The sequence below is a fragment of the Pygocentrus nattereri genome, chromosome 12 (assembly GCF_015220715.1).
Source record: "Pygocentrus nattereri isolate fPygNat1 chromosome 12, fPygNat1.pri, whole genome shotgun sequence".
Lineage (NCBI taxonomy): Eukaryota > Metazoa > Chordata > Actinopteri > Characiformes > Serrasalmidae > Pygocentrus > Pygocentrus nattereri.
This window is the reverse complement of record NC_051222.1, coordinates 14,356,953-14,375,009: the sequence shown is the minus strand read 5'-3', so window position 1 is coordinate 14,375,009 and position 18,057 is coordinate 14,356,953. Positions and strand designations below refer to the sequence as shown.

The 18,057-nt window shown below is 39.8% G+C and overlaps 1 protein-coding gene across 3 annotated transcripts in view; it reads right to left on the bottom strand.

The window, feature by feature from the left end:
• The window catches only part of zgc:152904 (uncharacterized protein LOC767777 homolog), a 450,981-nt gene extending 436,982 nt beyond the window's left edge, over window positions 1-13,999 (bottom strand). For all 3 annotated transcript variants that reach the window (XM_017701911.2, XM_017701913.2, XM_017701912.2), the window contains exon 1: window positions 13,839-13,999. In XM_017701911.2, the coding sequence (XP_017557400.1) occupies window positions 13,839-13,890 (52 nt within the window). In that variant the 5' untranslated portion in view covers window positions 13,891-13,999. The remainder of the gene's footprint in view (window positions 1-13,838) is intronic.
• Between the last annotated feature and the right edge of the window lie 4,058 nt (window positions 14,000-18,057).

Sequence of the window (18,057 nt, the reverse complement as noted above, 5' to 3'; positions counted from 1 at the left end):
AGAAAAAATAAGAAAATAACTGATGCATATGACTGATAAATAAAATGTCTACAGCTCATTTGAGAAATCAAAAGATTTACACGTGGGCAAATTTGTGTGGTGCGTTGTTTACCACCATTTCTTAGAAAACGTATCTACCAGGATATAAAGGATAGCACTGAGCCATTTACAAATTGGAAGTGGAAAAAAAAAAAAACTTGCTTCTGGATAGTTAGACAGGTCATAGAAAGTTGAAGAGATGGAGGGAGCGAGAGATCGAGCATGAGAGAGAGTGTGTGAGAGAGAGAGCGTTACAGACTTGTGCCTCATGCACTTCACCACAACAACAGCTCTGATAAATGAACCCATCGACTCATTACTCCCCCCAACAACCCCCCTAGTCCTTCTCTCTGAGGATCCAGTTCAGTGAGAAACAAACACCATTACCTTCCTCTAACACTGCAGCATCTGATAAACACCATTACCTCTGTTTAGCAAACCCCACCTCACAGGAGAAAACACACAACTGCTCTAGGTCTAACAGCGTGACGGCAGTGTGATAAATACTGCCATCCCGTAAACACAGCAAACGTATTGATTTTACATTTTCTGTCAGAGCTATGCTTCTGGTAAAACAACAAAGCCAAACAAATCCACTTAAAAGTCTTAGGCAAACATCATTAGCCTATTTTCCACATATGCTTACAAACAGCATTAGCATCTAGCACTGTTCTCATGAAGCCCATTAACTCTCAATTCACAGATGTGTCATTTGATAATTTGCAAAGCACAATCACGCTTCAGTCCCCAAGGCTTTGTTTTTGCTTGAATAGCCTGAGGCAGAAACAAAAGGAAAGTTTAAAAGAGGGCTAACAAAGTATGCAGAGAAACAGATTGACTGCTGTCTATAATTATAGAATTATAACTATCTAAACTGATTATAGTCAGTTTAGAGCTCTTAGAGCGCAATCAATAAATAAATTGATATTTGTCACAAGTGTATCGATAATGCATTGCAAAAGAAAGCGATGCAGTATATCTCGGTATTAATATTTCCTCTCACCCCTAGTGTCGGTCATAATATTTGTACCCATATCACCAACCCCGATACTGCGGAAGACATTAATAACCAAACTAAACAAATAGACCAAACCTACGCCCATGTTGCTTTCTAACGCTTGTCCAGTAAACACAGTGCTAAATGTTGTTACACGTCTACCCGGAAAAAAAGTATGCAAATTTGTTGTTTCAAGGCTGAAGCAGTCTTCATTTTTGCCAGTTTAAATCTCTAGCGTGGCACAGTGGCACAGTGGGTAGCACTATTGCCTCACAGCAAGAAAGGGCTGGGTTTGAGTCCCTGGCTGGGCAACCAGGGTCCTTTCTGTGTGAAGTGTGCATGTTCTCCCACCCTCTAGTTTCCTTCCACAATCCAAAAACATGCAGCCATGTTAATTACACATGCTAAATTGCCCCTATGTGTGTGTCATTTTCAGTTTCACCCTATGAAACTTTTCACAAACTCATTCCTTGAGGAAAAACTTTCAGTGGTATACCATCCACTACTACTACCTAAATGAATGTCAACCTATAATGCTATTATCCTACACATTTGATTTACTTTATACTGATTTTGTGACTTTTCCTCCTGCGTGATAGTTTTAATTGTCTTTTCTAAATGCAGCACTACCATTAGCTGGTGTGTTTTGTCTTTTCCAAATTGTCTGCAAAACCAACAAAAACTGAATATCATGAAATGTCTGTATGTCTTGAAGCAGCTTGATATTTTTATATCATCCAGCCTTATTGCAATTCCCATGGCTCTAATAATTACTGTTGCAAGACAGCACTGAAGGCTCTCTGGTGCGGCGTGCGCAGCGCCTTCACTAAAATCCAAATCTTCCAGTCATAATTGTCAGGAGAACAGAGGCAGGAAGAACTCAGGCCTGATCACATTCACTCACTTGACTCTCAAAGCTTTTCCTTATTGCATAAGACCAGATTTGCCTTCAGGCCCTGAGGAAGCCTCAACCCCTGTGGAGAAGTTTGTCTAGAATACAGAAGAACCCAAAAAAGATCTAAGCTCTGGGGCATCAGAGTTAATGTACAGGACAGAGTCGATGTTATTACCCTGTGAAGAGGTCATAAGCCTTCATCAATAATAAATGGTAAATGTATAATCCGGGAAAGCAAAGCGCCACTTGTATATCACTCTTAAGACTGACGCAGTGTCATTCCCACAGCTTGTTAAAGCTGGAGCACAGAAATAATCATTGTCAGAAAAGACAGCAGGACGAATGAAAATATATCATAACCATTCTCACTCAACTGGACATGACAATGGAAGCTGGACTACTATAGTCTACTCAAAAATAGGGATTGGGTAGCTGTCAGCAATCGTTAATAATAATAAAAAAAAAAACTGGCCCAAAATCTGACATTTGAGCTTTTATAAGCAGCAGTATAATTAAAATTCCACATATAATAATATTAATAATAAATGGAGAGGAAGATTCATTTTGTTTTACACCGTTCTATAAATTAAGAACAACTCGGCCAGTTTGCACTGGTTTCCATGTAGTTACTGATTAATAAGACTTAAGAAGTAATAAATCTGTGATTTTAAAGTGTTAAAAGGTAACAGTTAAATTCCATTAGAAAAAAACATCTTATACAGACGAAGGAACAAGAAACTATATAATGTACAATGCCTTTTATTCTTATGCAGCACATTTTTAAACCTCCGAAATGATTACTTTTGTCCATCCGTCTGAGAGCTTGTGTAACTGAGAAGAAGCCCTTACTGAGAAAAGAAAATAGACAAAAATAAATAAACATTTACAGATCAATCAAAAAAAGTTGCTGCCATTCTTAGAACAACAGACTGGCCACCTCACGCTAGGACGAAGACGTCTGAACAAAACAACGTGCAATGTGCTCCTCAGTATATGGAGCTATGAACCAGCCAGGATGTCCCTGTATCGGAGTCATGAGGTAGGCGCTAGACAGCCGTCGCGACATTTTACCTGTTTGCAACATCTGGGTGCAGACCCCACTACCCCTTCATGTGTACAAATATGGTATTAACTGAAAACTTATAATCTGTACTTTTAACAGAAATAAAGCCTGATAAAACAAGCTACATGTGAGAAATAACTAATAATCCAAATTACACAATGCTATTCTTATCTCGGGTAGTACCCACTGGACCAGAAACAAGATATTTCATAAGTTTATAAATGCATTATATATATATATAAAATTTTTCCCCTAGGTACTGTTTAATATCTACAAAGTGTAATTGTTATAGTTTTGTTGAACTGCCAGTGGATAGAACACTATAAACATAAAAATTGAGAATCAGCACAGTGTCATTGGTCAAGGAATAGGAAAAGTTTCATTTCCATTTTGGTCAAGGCAGTACCTTGATTCTTGCACTTCCAGCTTCCTTTACAGACAGAAAGAGTGAGTGAGAGCAAGACGATATGACAAGAAACGACTATATTGGGGAAAGAGAGAAAAGCACTAATAGAACTAATGATCATACTTCAAATACATCTCCCCAGCACCATCTGTTCCATACTCCTCCAACAAGTCTGCGATGTGTGTCCATTATGCTCAAATCAAAGCGTATTCAACGATGCCAGCCGAAAGGTAATGATGTAGATCACTTCTGATTTATTAATGCTTTCACACCTCCGGTTTTTGCTGAAATCAGCTTCCTTTTGATGATGTAACACCCTTAATTGCATGTATTAAGTCATGTTAACAACAACAATTTCAGGGAAGAATAAAATTATATCTTCAAGACTCGAGTGCAAAGCTGTTAGCAATGTGTTGATTGGTTGCTGCTTCAATATGCAAGAAATATGCATGTAAAATTATTAATTTAAGAGATAAAATAAAATAACATTATTACATTAACATGCAGTGAAATATGAAGGAGGGAAATGAAAGTTAACTGTTTTTTTTTTATTCTACTGTAAATTTACCTTTTTACGAGTTTTTTTGTTTCAACGGTGACGATGTATAGCTTATCACAGGTGGTGATCAGCCTGGCAGTCTCCATGAAGTAAACAGCTTTTCTCACACCAGAAGGTTTGTTGCAGTGCAAAATGAGCCAATAAATATTGATGTTTTATCAATACTGATAAATCACAGACATATGATGTGGGCCAATATATATTTTTAGGACCTAATACTTACTTTTTTGTCCACCCAACCATACATATTCCGTACATTTCACAGTTCTTGTATCGCTCCACAAACTGCACAACAGTGGCTGTCGAGCATGCACTGTTGACAAGCCCTGGGCCAACTCTGTTCCATAAGCTATGATTGTTGTTTTTCTCCCCAGAGAATAACAGTTCAGAGCACCTTTGCCATTTGAAAAAATAAAATAAAAACAGCAGAATCGGTTGTGGATCAGTAATAAATAGTAACTTGCCAAATAGTTTAAAAGCTTGTTCAAGCTTGTTTGTCTGACAGTGTATGGTATTCATCATAGGCCTTTGTCGTCGGTATTACACATTCTGCCAGAGTTATTTTTACCATGGGAGCCCCAGCAGTATGATAAAGTGAAGGGGAAATCAATGAAGACCCTACACCACCCTCATTACTGTCTACCCACAGCTGTTATTATTATTGCCATTAGTCACACGCTCAGTCTTAATAATGCAACACAGAATGAAAAGCCTTGCTGGGCCTAATGACACAGTGTTAAAGAAATAGGTGGTTTTGCAGAAGAGCATAAAAAATCCTGCTCAGTGCTCAGTGCATGCCTAGAGAGCCACCGCTTCTTCTCAATTCGACATGTCAGGACAATTTATGCAATGAATTCAGCATGACTAGCTTCAAAAAATTCACCTTTCCATTTCTTTAAATGAAGACTGCTTGGCTTCCTCTACGGTCGACAGATCTTTCAATCTTTCAATGACCACTTTGCTGCTACGTCTAAGGGTCTGAAACTTTGTTGCTATAAGGCGGCAGTTTGGAAGAGTTATTAATATCGCAAGTAGCAGTCAAACTGGGTCATCCAGGACCAACTTTTTTCAGGACGTCTCGAGCCAGGCCATGTCCCCGATTGCACAATTTATTCATGCCTCGGATGGTCCATGAAAGCTCCGGCAGGTCTGGGTGAGCGAGAAGCGGTGGGAGTGAGAGTGAGGGAGCATTGAAAAGACTGGTAGTCCCTTCAGCCTGGGTGTGCTTGTTTGAAGGCCTGCCTGGCCATGCTACGACGCCCACTTGCAGCTGTCTGTGGATCTGTGGTGCTCTGTCGTCCCAAGCTGCTGACACCCCCCCTACTATCCCTGCTGTAGCTATTAAAGAGGTTTCCATGACTTGACTTGCAGTTGGGCTGGTGAGGGAGTGATGAGACATAAAGCCCTGATGAGTCAATACATTTCAAGGGAGAGCATCACTGTGATAGGCCCACACAAAAGTCCGGGACAGGAATAGATTTAAACCTGATTCAAAACGTTGCTTCTGGGGATGCAAGGTATTTTTCTACAGGAATAATGATATGCACCACTTTGCATTCGTCTCTCTATCTCTATATCTGTCAAAAGATAGACAGAGAAAAACTAGGGTGGGCAAGGTAACCATATTTAGTGTAATTATGATGAATGATGTTGCCGTATGCTTTTCTGGGCATAATGTGAATATCGTCAGTACTTCTAGAACAATAAACAACTGCTTTTTTTCATTACAATGGGAGCATAACTGATCTGGTTTAGTTGGATTTAGTGCAGTGCAATTTATGAACCACTAAATAAAATCATGGTACTCACATTTTTAAAAGTATTTTTTAAATGTAGTGCCACTGGGACTTTTTGTCCACTCCGTCTTATCTGATGTAAAAAATAGAAAAGCTCGTGCACAGCTTGTGTAAAGCACTGAATCCTTGCATCACACTGTATTGTGATTTTGTATCACGCCCAGATCTACAAACAAATACTTTGTCCATGGGGGTGAAAAATTACAGTGAAGGTCATGATGGAAGACAATGGCTTTAAAGAGCTACTGAGCTACAAGCTAAAGCTAGCCCCCATCATGGCATTTAGGTAGGGTATGTTTAATATGCTCTCTGGGTGTTTATATGTTCGTATACATACTGTAATACATACTTGGGCCTGGCCCCACCTATCAGTAGTATGTTTTAATATCTCAGTGGATTAATACAGATTTGATATGTGCACTGGTGTGTTTTACAATGGCTCTGAACACAACTCAGCCAATCAGACTTCAGATCCAGAGCTAACCAGTTTACAAATGATATTCTGAACGGACCCTTGATTTTAGGAATTATTTCTGGCTGGTTGGTTATCGGTCAAAACAATTTGCCAAAATGTACAAACCACAATGTGCCTGCATATTTTATAACACTGCATAATTTCTCCTACAGTAAAATATAGTATTTAATGAGGCCTTTAAAAGCTTTCTTGGTTGTTTTTTCCAATTAAATGTTTTACAATCTTTGAAAGGCTTCGCATGGTTTGTTATTGTCCAGGTAAGTCCATTTTTTATGTTTGACCGTTTAGAAAAAACGTGTTTTAAAACAGACATAAAAGCTCTAATAGAATGGTCATTTGCATGACAATCAATTTAGCTACCAATAAAACCTTTGGCATTCATAAATGATTAATTCGTCCGATCACCACATAATGTTTAATACTCTGATACATTGACTGAAAAGCTGAGGACATTATGAGCTATGTATATGATCACACATGCATAATGCTTGGTATCAATGTAACTCATGAGAAACAATCCAAAAAAAACCCCCCACAAATAAATAAATAAATGTTTTAAAATATTTATATCTATATTCGTTTTTGTAAGTGGAGCTTTGCTCATTTGGTGTTTACTGCATTATTTATTTGTACCTCCCACTTGGTTAATCAGGCAGTGCTGTTGGTTATTCGATTAATTCTCCAAAAAGTTTTAAAAAGAAAATGTTTTAATGTTTATTGGCTCAGACATTCAGTTGTCATAAAGAACTCTAGTTTGTAGAGAACCTTTAGATTGTGTGATAAAAGGTTCCTCACACATCTTACACTTAGGACCATCCACTAAAATGTTCTTCAAGTAGCAAAAACTGGTTCTGCAGCGTCACCGTTCCAAAGAACCCTTATGGGTTCAATGTGGCACCTTTATTTTCTTGTGAGCGGTATATTAGTGTTTGATGCTGCACCATCTGCAGCTTCCAATAATTATTGCAAGAGAAGAGCCTAAATGGCATAAACCACTACTTGTGGAAGAAATGTTTAGAATAAACGAGTCTGCAAAATGGTAGATTCTGTAAGATCTGAAATGCTGCCTCCTACGTACAGCGACTGAGCCGTTAATCAAAACTTGTGTAGGCTGTTGGTGGATCTGTTTATGAAAAGCAAAAAATATATATACACCATAAATGCTCTGACAAAATGCTTCTTTACCTGTGCAGAGCTGAATAAGTGGTCAGGGAAATGAAGTGAAAAACAGCTTTTGACACAGATTCAGTTTTTTTTTTCTTCATCTACTAAAACTGAATTATCAAACCCTCTTTTGGGTTTAGCTTTTAAAAAGTGAAGAAGGACAGAAAATAAGAGCGATGAAGAGCAAACACAACCACAGGGGAATCCTCTTATACCGTGTCTGACTATTACTTATAATTAGAGTTTTTCACCAGATGTTCAGATAAAAGCACATGAGGTTTTCCTGTTAGGAGAGTAACAGATGCTGACTCTTCAGATAAGCTAACAGAGCTAACCAGCGTCACACTGGACTCTGAGAAAGACTCGTCATCTTCTACGTAAGGTCTTTTTTCCCCAGCCGATGACAGAAAGGTAAAATGAAATGGTTCAGTGGAATCAGGATCGGTGACCTGATTAGCTAACTTAATGCTTAGCTTTACCGAGCAGGGTACAGTAACAAAAAGTGCCATTCACCACAGTAAAGGTCTGACTCTGACCAACTGGTCCATCAGGATATCAGTACCGGAAAGGAAAAAGTGTTATCGGTGCATCACTACTGTCTTACATCATATTAATAACAGTTCTTTACATATCATCGCTGTCCATTGAAAAACATGCATCTCCATTTTTTGCGATGTTTTCCTTTCTGCACTTCAGCACTTCTGAAGCCTTGAAATCATGAACATTTCGTAATGACTGGACCAACAGAAATGCTTCAAAATTGCTGAGATTAAAACTTTTTCCATTAACTTACACTAAAAAACATTTTTGCCATCTCCTGTAAAGTTACTACTTTGGAGATACTTGTTTTTCCAGCAACAATGTACACGTACAAGAGTCTGTAGAAGCTCATCCAGCATTTCTTCTGAAATTAAGAATATCAATTTGGAGTTTGTCTCCCTTTGCTGCTTGCTGTGAGGGTTTGATTGCATTTAGCCACAGGAGCGTTACTGGGTCATGGTCCAGAATTTGGATGATTATATATGGAAAGCTATAACATTTACTGACCTGTTAAAAGATAACATCAGTGTATTAATGAATCATTATCCTGTTTATTTTTCCAGTTCACTGCAATGAAATGAAACCAGCAACTGAAGAGTGATTTCAGTATTTGAATACTGGCACCTCAAATGGTTAACCGAGTACTCAAGAACCCGTGCACATCCATAATATGGACATGATTTGAGTGGCTCAGTGGATGAAAGCATATATATATATATATATATATATATATATATATATATATATATATATGCTCATATATATATATATATATATATGTGTGTGTGTGTGTGTGTGTGTGTGTGTGTGTGTGCGCACATGCATCCATTTGCCGCTTGCACACTCGACCATTGAGATACGTTCTGCTCAGAGCTCGTCTCCGGTCTCCAGGTCGTGTGTATGTGTGTCTCTGTGGAGGCACACTCTCTCCACAACCAGCACGCTCCCGCTCCATTGCATAAATCTTTTAACACTCCTGCTGCTGACATTCCCCCTTGCAATTCAGAGAAATCTCTTAATTATGGCACTTAACACAGTGCTGGATGGCCTGTGCCAAGAGCCACTGAGCACATAATTCACTTCACCAAGCTGCGGGAACTCAAAAAAAACAACGTAAAGCATCAAGAAACATTAGCAGCTATCTCACACAAAAGGGAGTGAGGACACTCACTCACACTCACAGGACACTGCCCACAGGACGCTCTTGGCTGAATATTTTTGGTTGGTGGACAGCAGTGACAGTGAGGTGTTTTAAAAAGTGCAGCAGCACTGCTGTGTCTGATCCATTCATACCAGCGCAACACACACTAACACACTATCACCACGTCAGTGTTACTGCAGCGCTGAGAATGATCCACCACTAAAATAGTACCTGCTCTGTGAGGGTCCATGGGGGTCCTGCCCAATGACCCAAGAACAGGGTAAAAGCGGGCTAACAATATGTATATATATATATATATATATATATATATATATATATATATATATATATATATATATATATATATATATATATATATATATATATATATATGGTATGCAGTATACAGTACACAGTATGCTATTTCATACACAGCCAAGGACTTAGTTAGATGTATTAAGTGTGGTCAATTAGGGTTGGTGTTAATCTTCTGCAGGAAGATGGATCTCCAGGCACAGGGTTGATGACCACTGCTGTAATGCACATATGCTAAATCTTTATGGTTAAACAATGTTCTTGGAGGAATACCAATTCTGTCATGCTTGTATGTATATCAATCTTTCACAATCTTTCAATCCATACTTCTGCGGACAATTAAATCTAAGGCAGTGAATCAAGTTGACAGTGCTAAATGTACAATCAATGATGTTCCATGACCTTTGGCCCCACACCTTGACTACCGGATCCCTTGTGATCCCTTCCAATGAATAGTCAAGGCTATGGTTTCCACATAACCACTAATGTTAGCACAAACCACATAACCTTATTTAGAGCTTATCAGGATGCCTTCAACGTCCCAGTATTCCAACCACCATGACATGCAGCTCAGTTGACCAGACATCCTTCATAGTCCACATCACTGACCTGCAAGGACTTTCAGTACATGTGAGTGAAAATAAACACAGCCAGACGGAAAGAGCAGCACAATCCACTGATTTTTTTCTCTATCACACGATAAGCTTACACATGATAAGCTGCCACTGAAGATGACTGAGGGGTCTCCTTAGAAACAAATCAGCTAATCAGCGCTGCCTTGATAGTATGTTTGGAATGTCACAATATTTATAAGAAGTACACAGCTAACATCATCACATTTTTGGTCTTTTATTTTCGCATAAAAAAGTCCAAACACAACATGTTAAGTTTCTTTAGTGTATGCCTAGACTTAGCTGCCTTACTCCAGTCACAGGGAGTTCCTTGATCGCAAGCTAAAAACAGACATACTGTTTGGAGTAATGCTTCCTATTACAGTCCAAAAACTGACAAAATCAATATCTTCTAGTCTTACTTGCTAGGAATTCAAAAAGCAAATCCTTTCATATGTGCACCCTTATTAACAAGAATCCTGCAGGCATGCAAATAAGCAATTTATCTTCCACTAATACACTCCACGGTTTATGAAACATATGTCTTTCTAATCAAAGAAAACAACAGCAGATTAACTAAAGCTATGCATGCCCACTGTATCATACTGCATTTACATAAGCGTGTTGAACAACAAACCCATGAATGTGGCTTTCAGGATGTCCTAAATTTAGCCTTGCCATTTAATGAAGCTTTATGAACAAATCTACGACATGCTTTAAAAAGTACCCCAAAGAACCTTTCAATGGTTCTTTAAAGTGACATTTTTGTAAATGAGATGCGTGAGAAACCTTCACAGAATGTAAAGATTATTTGCCAATTAAAGGTTTTCCTGGAGCTGCACATCCAAGCCAAGGACCATTTAGGAACCTATTACAAGAACACAGGTAAGACCTTTAATAAACAACCACCTTGTGGATTATAGTCATTTTTCAAACCACAAGGAGGTGCCATGACAGTATACTCTCAAACCAGCTGAGAGGCAGAGCACCAAACCATGAAGCAGACAGAAGATGTGATGCTTTTCTCTGTTCCAATACAAAAGAGAAAACCATGAGGTAAAGTAAGGATTATGGATCATTCACTTTACTAAGCAGACCTGATGCCCATATCTAGTCAATAAGTCATTTTATACATATACATATATATATATATATATATATATATATATATATATATATATATATATATATATATATATATATATATATATAAAAGCTATATATATATATATATATATATATATATATAAAAATGAATGATTTATACTGTACTTTAAACCACATTTCTCTTACATTACATTTCTCTTGTATTTTTTTGCCTCAGGTGCACTTATGATATATGTATACCCTTTCCAAACTTTTTTTTATCCCTTATCATTTAATATATTGTTTTTGTCTCTGTGCCTTTAAGGCAGATGTGTGTTAATTACCTTTTGTCCACATTAGCCGCCCTGTAGGCAGCTTGGCTCCCATGTATGAACTGGAGAGTGAAAGATTTAAAGCATTAACTGTGTTTTAATGGCACGCCAATAAAAGTGAGGAAAAAGAAGTTGTCCATATGTGATCCGACTGGTGCTGGGCGTATTAGTTGGACGCGGAGTGGGCCACCGAGTGACAGAAGCATTCAGTAAAAAGTCAAACAGGAAATAGTCTCAGGCTCAGATGCACCACCCGCAGGTGTGTAGAGAACACTGAGCTGGCCACATCTAGTGGAAATTTGTCAGTTCCATTGTGATTGCTATGCACAAATGCATGCTGATGCACTTCCTTGCTCCAGTTTTAGCTTGCCTGATGGGAAACACACTTATCCATTCTGCATGCTCTGCCGAGTGTTTCGGAGCAAGATATAGGTTCATGGCATCTTTGACATTTATTCAAGTGTTTTCTCTGAAGCGTTTAGAAGCTGGTAAGTGAGATATCTTTGGGTGCGTCTCCCAACGCACACCACTTTGTTTCTAATGGGTCTGTTTTTGCTGTAGCTGGGTTTTAAAAATGTTTAACATGCTTAAAAAAAAAACAAGAATCTGCGACTCATTAGTCAAAAGGCCCTTTCCAGGCGGTTCTTGGTCAGGTCAAGCAGCAAAATGCATTAGACTCTTTGACGACAGGCAGAATTCTGGTGCGTGACACTAAGTGGGAAACAATGACAGACTGTTCTTTGCTCTATGAAAAAGGCACTAAAATCGCCCGTCAATCACAGCAGCCAAAGTAAAATCAGCTTTAAAACACAGCAGTGAACTGCTAACTTTGAATACTTGCACAAAATGCATTGTGACCTTAATGTCAATCACATCTACTGAGTACAAACAGTTTCAGTCGCTCTGTCCCACATACAGTCAACAGAAGGGAAGCATAGAATGAAACAAGGCTTCGGCCAAGGACTGTGCACAGGTAACAAACGGTCACACATACTGTGCTGAGTCCTAACCACACCATTCTTTTCTTAATGCAAAACTGCTTTACACATTACTTTCTGAATGCACTCAAATGATCATTCATTCAAATGTTGGGTGGTTTAGTTCTAATGCAACATTTACGTATATGATATGAGGTGGTAATTCCACTGACAGTGGTTTGTACGTATCGTAAACTGATGAACGAACGTGGCAAAACGTACAGCTTTGGATCTGTTTCAGTTAACAATGTTCCAGGAACGGCTCTCAGAAAACAGCCACTGCTTTCAAGCTTGTGCAGGAATACAAGATTTTACAAGATTCACATCTTGTCCCATTTGAAACTGAACTGAACTTTCGGAATAAAAACTCTGATCAGACTTTTATCAGAACTATAGCTGTTTGGTGGCAAGCATGCTACCAAATAACTACACCGAGCACATTTCACATACCTCGGTTCCTGCATTTTAAAATGAACCTGAACTTGTGACATAAACTTGTGGCTTGTTCCGTTTGCTTTTCCAGACAAGAAGACTGATTGCACTGCACTCTGGCAATCAGCTGTACTCCCACCCCTTTGAATCAATGTGCAGCACTCTACCACCACCTGTTGTTCTACCAAAGGAACTGGATTTGCATCTGAACAAACATCTTTCACAGACCCCCGAGAACCTCAAATAAGTGCATCCGACTGAGGATGGCAAAGATGCTTGGACAGCTGATTTAGAAGCAAGACAACCTTACAAAAGTATCCCGACCTCTGGAATCTCACCAGATGCCTCTCGGGCAACATCCTTCTCCACAAAAACAGTGGGAGTGATTGTGGTGTAGTGAGAACCTTCCATTCATTTCTTAGGAGTCTTTACATCTCAGACAAGGAACGCTTGTGTGTTTCTTTGAAACGTGTATGTATCTTTTTGTTGACCAACAGAGTATAACACCAACTTGTTAAGTAGCGGGAATAAACCATAACTCACAACATCAGTCAATTTTGCAAGACCAGCCTCCTGAATGCATTGCCCATGCATTACTAACTACACCACGGTCCGCTCTAATCCACATCTCCACGTAAGAAAAGAACAGCCTCAGTTTATGTTGTCATCAGTAACACTCTGCAGTACTTGGCAATGGAAATGAATGTGACTTAAAGACGTGGAAAAGTCACTGTCTGTATATCCATCATGTAAATGCCAGTGTTGGGTGAGTCTACCCACATGCACACCCCCTCTAAAGCCACAGCAAACCCATACATTTCCCTGAGAAGGACGTGCCTCAACTTCCAAGTACCAGCAAAGCAGTCCTTTGCCCTAAGACTCTACGGGGCTCTCCTCCGGCGCCTGCCATCCAGATATCCACCACATCCCTCCTTCTTCCTCCTAACCGAAGACATGGAGCAAGGGGGGGAAAGGTGGGCTACAAGCCAAACTTGTTCCGCTTATCTTACCTTGGCTGCCGCAGACCAGCAATCCAAGCAAACAGACGGATTTGAGAAGCATTTTCAGCAGCTTCAGCTCGAGATGACGAACGAACAGCCTCTTGCCGTGTTGGCGAGTTGAAATCTCAACCAGCTCTGAGCCGACGTCGCTAAGCGCACACACACATACACACTCTCCCCCCCTCTCTCTCTCTCTCTCTCTCTCTCTCTCAGTTCGACCGTGAGGGTCTCTCTCTCTCCACTGTGAGGGTCTGACTCCCTCCCCGCGCGTGTTTACTGAGCAGCGCGAGACTCTCGCCTCAATGCAGCACCTGAGGAGAAAGCGCTTCGCAGACTCGCCGCCAATTTATCAACGTTAAAAGAGCAACTTCGCTTTAAATTCGTTGAAGGACGAGCGTGTTTATACGATGACGGTAAAAAAAACAACAAAAACAAAAACACAGCCCAACAACCCGTGCGTGAAAAAGCGAGGGGACCTGAAAACTCAGCGCTGGACGGCGGCGTCAGTTAGCCCGAGGAGCTGGTGTCAACTTATCGCTCTCCTTCCTGTTTACTGATACAGCTGGACTTCCTCCTCAGCTGCCTCTCCTCCTCGCCTTACTGCCGTTTCAAACACGACAAAGTTGATCAGAGAATCTAAGGCGGGCTTGATGAGACCAACGCTGGAGTGAAGACGTGGTGCCAGTGGTCAGTGAAGAGGGTGATTACACGATTAGAGAGACACGTTTTATCCCCTGAAACTCAGAAATGTATCGGTTTCTGCCACTTTACTAAGCATTTATCCACATAGCTGTGTAAACCCAGTGGAGGACCAGTATCTCGTTTTTTATTGTTTTGCTTTTTGTTGTTTACACTTCTTTTTTTCTTTACAACCCAGATAGCAGATTTGGGCCGATTCTGGCTTATATCCTCGAGTGTTGGTTGACTTCAGGGTGGATATTAGGCATGTGGGCCACAACTGGGCCAGATGCTGGACAGCTGTGTAAGGTTTTGACTCATATTTACATTTAACGGCCAATTCTGGTGTGTGTGCCGTGGCTCAACAATGTGGTTGATGGAAAAGGGTCACAGCACAATTAAGTTGCAGCAGATTCCTGCTTGGTTGATTTACACCTCAGTACTTTAGGCCCAAGTCTGACATGTCATAAGTGGCCCGCTGGAATAGCAAAACGTTCTGGGCTGATTCTGGCTTATATATGTTATATATACGTTTTGGCTGTGGGATATTAAGCATGTGGGCCAGAATTGGGCCAGATGCTGAACAGCTGTGTATGGTTTTAATTCATATCTACTTTTAAGGGCCGATTGTGGCATAATTGTTGTGGCCCAACAGTGTGGATAAAGGAAGAGGGCCGCACCTTAATGCTGTAACAGACCAGTGCTCGTTCATTTGCGTCTCAGTATTTTCGGCCCAAGTCTGGCGTATCATAAGTGGCCTATTACTGAAGTTACAGAAAACAGCTGACACTCGCTGTACAGGTTAAAACCCACATTTAATGAATTTTCCCACCCAAGTGCATCATTGTCAAATGGCAAGATAGCTGCTGGGGCTGAGGAGAAGACAAATTCTCTTCAAGAAGACAAAGAATAGTAAGAGGGTAAGTAATATACTTTAAATCACATGCAAATACTGTAACATGATTTGTGGTGTGTAAGTTTAGTTCAGTGAGAATAAATATTTTGAATTATTCAGTCTGTAGAGGGTCCTGTTGAAAATGCTGATAGTGGTGTTGCCCCAGATAGTCAGATAAAGGGATTTGTTGAACGGTGTAACACAAAAACTGTTATCTGGAAGTCAGTTAAAGAAGTAAATGATGGCTGAATGCTTTTCCTCACTGAATGCCTGTCATTATCTTCAACCTTATTATCCATCCATCCATTTTCCAAGCCACTTTTCCAACAGGGGCGGGGGGGGTGCTGGAGCCTATCCCAGCAGTCTTCGGGCGGAAGGCAGGATACACCCTGGACAGGTCGCCAGTCCATCGCAGGGCAAACAGACAGACACAGACAGTCACTCACACCCAGGAGTAATTTAGCATGTCCAATTGGCCTGACTGCATGTCTTTGGACTGTGGGAGGAAACCGGAGAACCCGGAGGAAACCCATGCAGACACGGGGAGAACTTGCAAACTCCATACAGAGAGGACCCTGGTCGCCCAGAACCCAGACCCTCCTCGCTGTGAGGCGACAGCGCTACCCACCACGCCACCGTGCCGCCCACAACCTTATTATTTAGATTATTTATTGCGTTACTATACATTATGTAATTAACAAAAACCATGCTATGCTTGTTTTATCTTGTGTATTCATTAACCATTGTGTGTTTGCTTTTGTGCATCAGTATTTTTTCTACTTTGATACACAGTAAACAATCTGAATACATTTGAAATGTTTTTGCTTTTTGTTTGGTTTAAGGGATTCTGCACTGGTAAAAATGAATGTATACAAAAACGAAGCAAAATGATCATAATATACCCACGTAAGCTCATGATGGAGCCGGTTCCTAAACCCACCTCTTACTGAACTGGGATCCAATGCAAATCCTGGAAAGGGTCCATGTTTAATATAATATAGAATAACATCATGCATTTAAATCATTTGTGATACAGCAGATTGTCCAGTTTTGTATTTGTGTACTAAAAAAATTCATTATTGCATAGAGAATCAGAAAAAGTAGCTGTTGATCAAGTTAAATTGCAAAATAGTGTCACATACACAGTTGGCTTGATCTCAGGAATGTATGTTTATTAAGACACTGAATGGGTTGACACCTGTGTTTTAGGGACATACATGACTGTTCATTCCACAGACTGCTTATAATATTATAAAGATAATAATATAATAAAATAATAAAATAATACTTCAGACATTTTTGTCATCGCTGATCTAAAATAAAATGTCAATTACATTCTAAACCCACTGAAACAGTGCTCCAAGAAAGATATAGATTTAGCCTCTATTTCAGTGGTGTCTCCACTTGGCTCAAGAATCTTTCATCCACCCCTGTTTAAAATGAATGCAGAAATACTGTGAGAAATGTGTTTATGAATGTGGAAAATGTTACACTCTTTGACAAAAGGCAGAGGGTCTGCGGAACGAGCAGCTGTATATGTTCTAGAAGATGTACACATTGCAGATAATGACCGATCACAGAGGTGAAGCTTTGTGTTTTATTCATTTAACCAAAACCAACATTGAGTTTTCATTCTGAAATGGCCTTTGTCAACACCTATTGATTATTAGGAAGAAATATTACTTATGTTTTGCATGTCCTGCAGGGCCACTTCTGGTCTGGGGACCAAGGTGGGTAGTCAGCTGTAACTGCATCCCGTAAATGAGCCAGATCTGGCCCACAACCTTTTAAATATAGTTACTTTTTACAGTATGTGGGCCAGATCTGGACCACAGCTGTTCAACTTACACACATTACAGTACATGGGCCAGAGCTGGGCCAGATCCCTTGGTTCTACTCACTTTACAGTATATGGGCCAGAGTCGGGCCACATCCATTGGTTGTACTTTCATATTTTTATATTTTTTATATTTTATAGTGTGTGGGCCTCATCTGGGCCGGATCAATTCGTCCTTCTTGTTTTACAGTATATGGGCCAGATCTGGGCTAGATCTGGGCCAGGGACCCAGCCAGAATCAGGCCAGAACTCATCCAAGGATGAAAATTGGGAAGTTTTCTTAGGGTTCTTTTCTAAAATCTGCTTACATAAGTTGCAGGGGTTTTAGAGTTTTTAATGTTTTAGCATAGGCTTTTTTTGAAACTGTGAAGAAACAAATTGTGCCAGATGTGTGTTTTGTTTCTGCTCATTTTGTGATAATTTGCTTTCTCATCTGTGAGTGACATAAGCTAATAGACCTTAATTGCACAAAAAAGCATCTCAGCTAATATGATAACAATAACATATATACCCATTTTGAAAGCACATCTTAGAAGAAGAGGAAGTCTACCAATTTTCCAAAATTTCTGCATAATTAAATGATCGCCATGTAAACAGACACTGAGTGGTTTTATGTAAAATGGGGCATTGTAGAGAAATGACAGTCTATCAATCAATAAGGAACCCAAAAATTAGTTACATTTAGCCATTGACATTATAACCCAAACTTATGTTAATGACCCAAATACAGACTTTGGGTGCCAAGAGTCCAGCTATGTATGTGTCTTTGTGTGTGGACTGCATAGCCACTCGTTCAAGAGACATACAATGTCCCATAA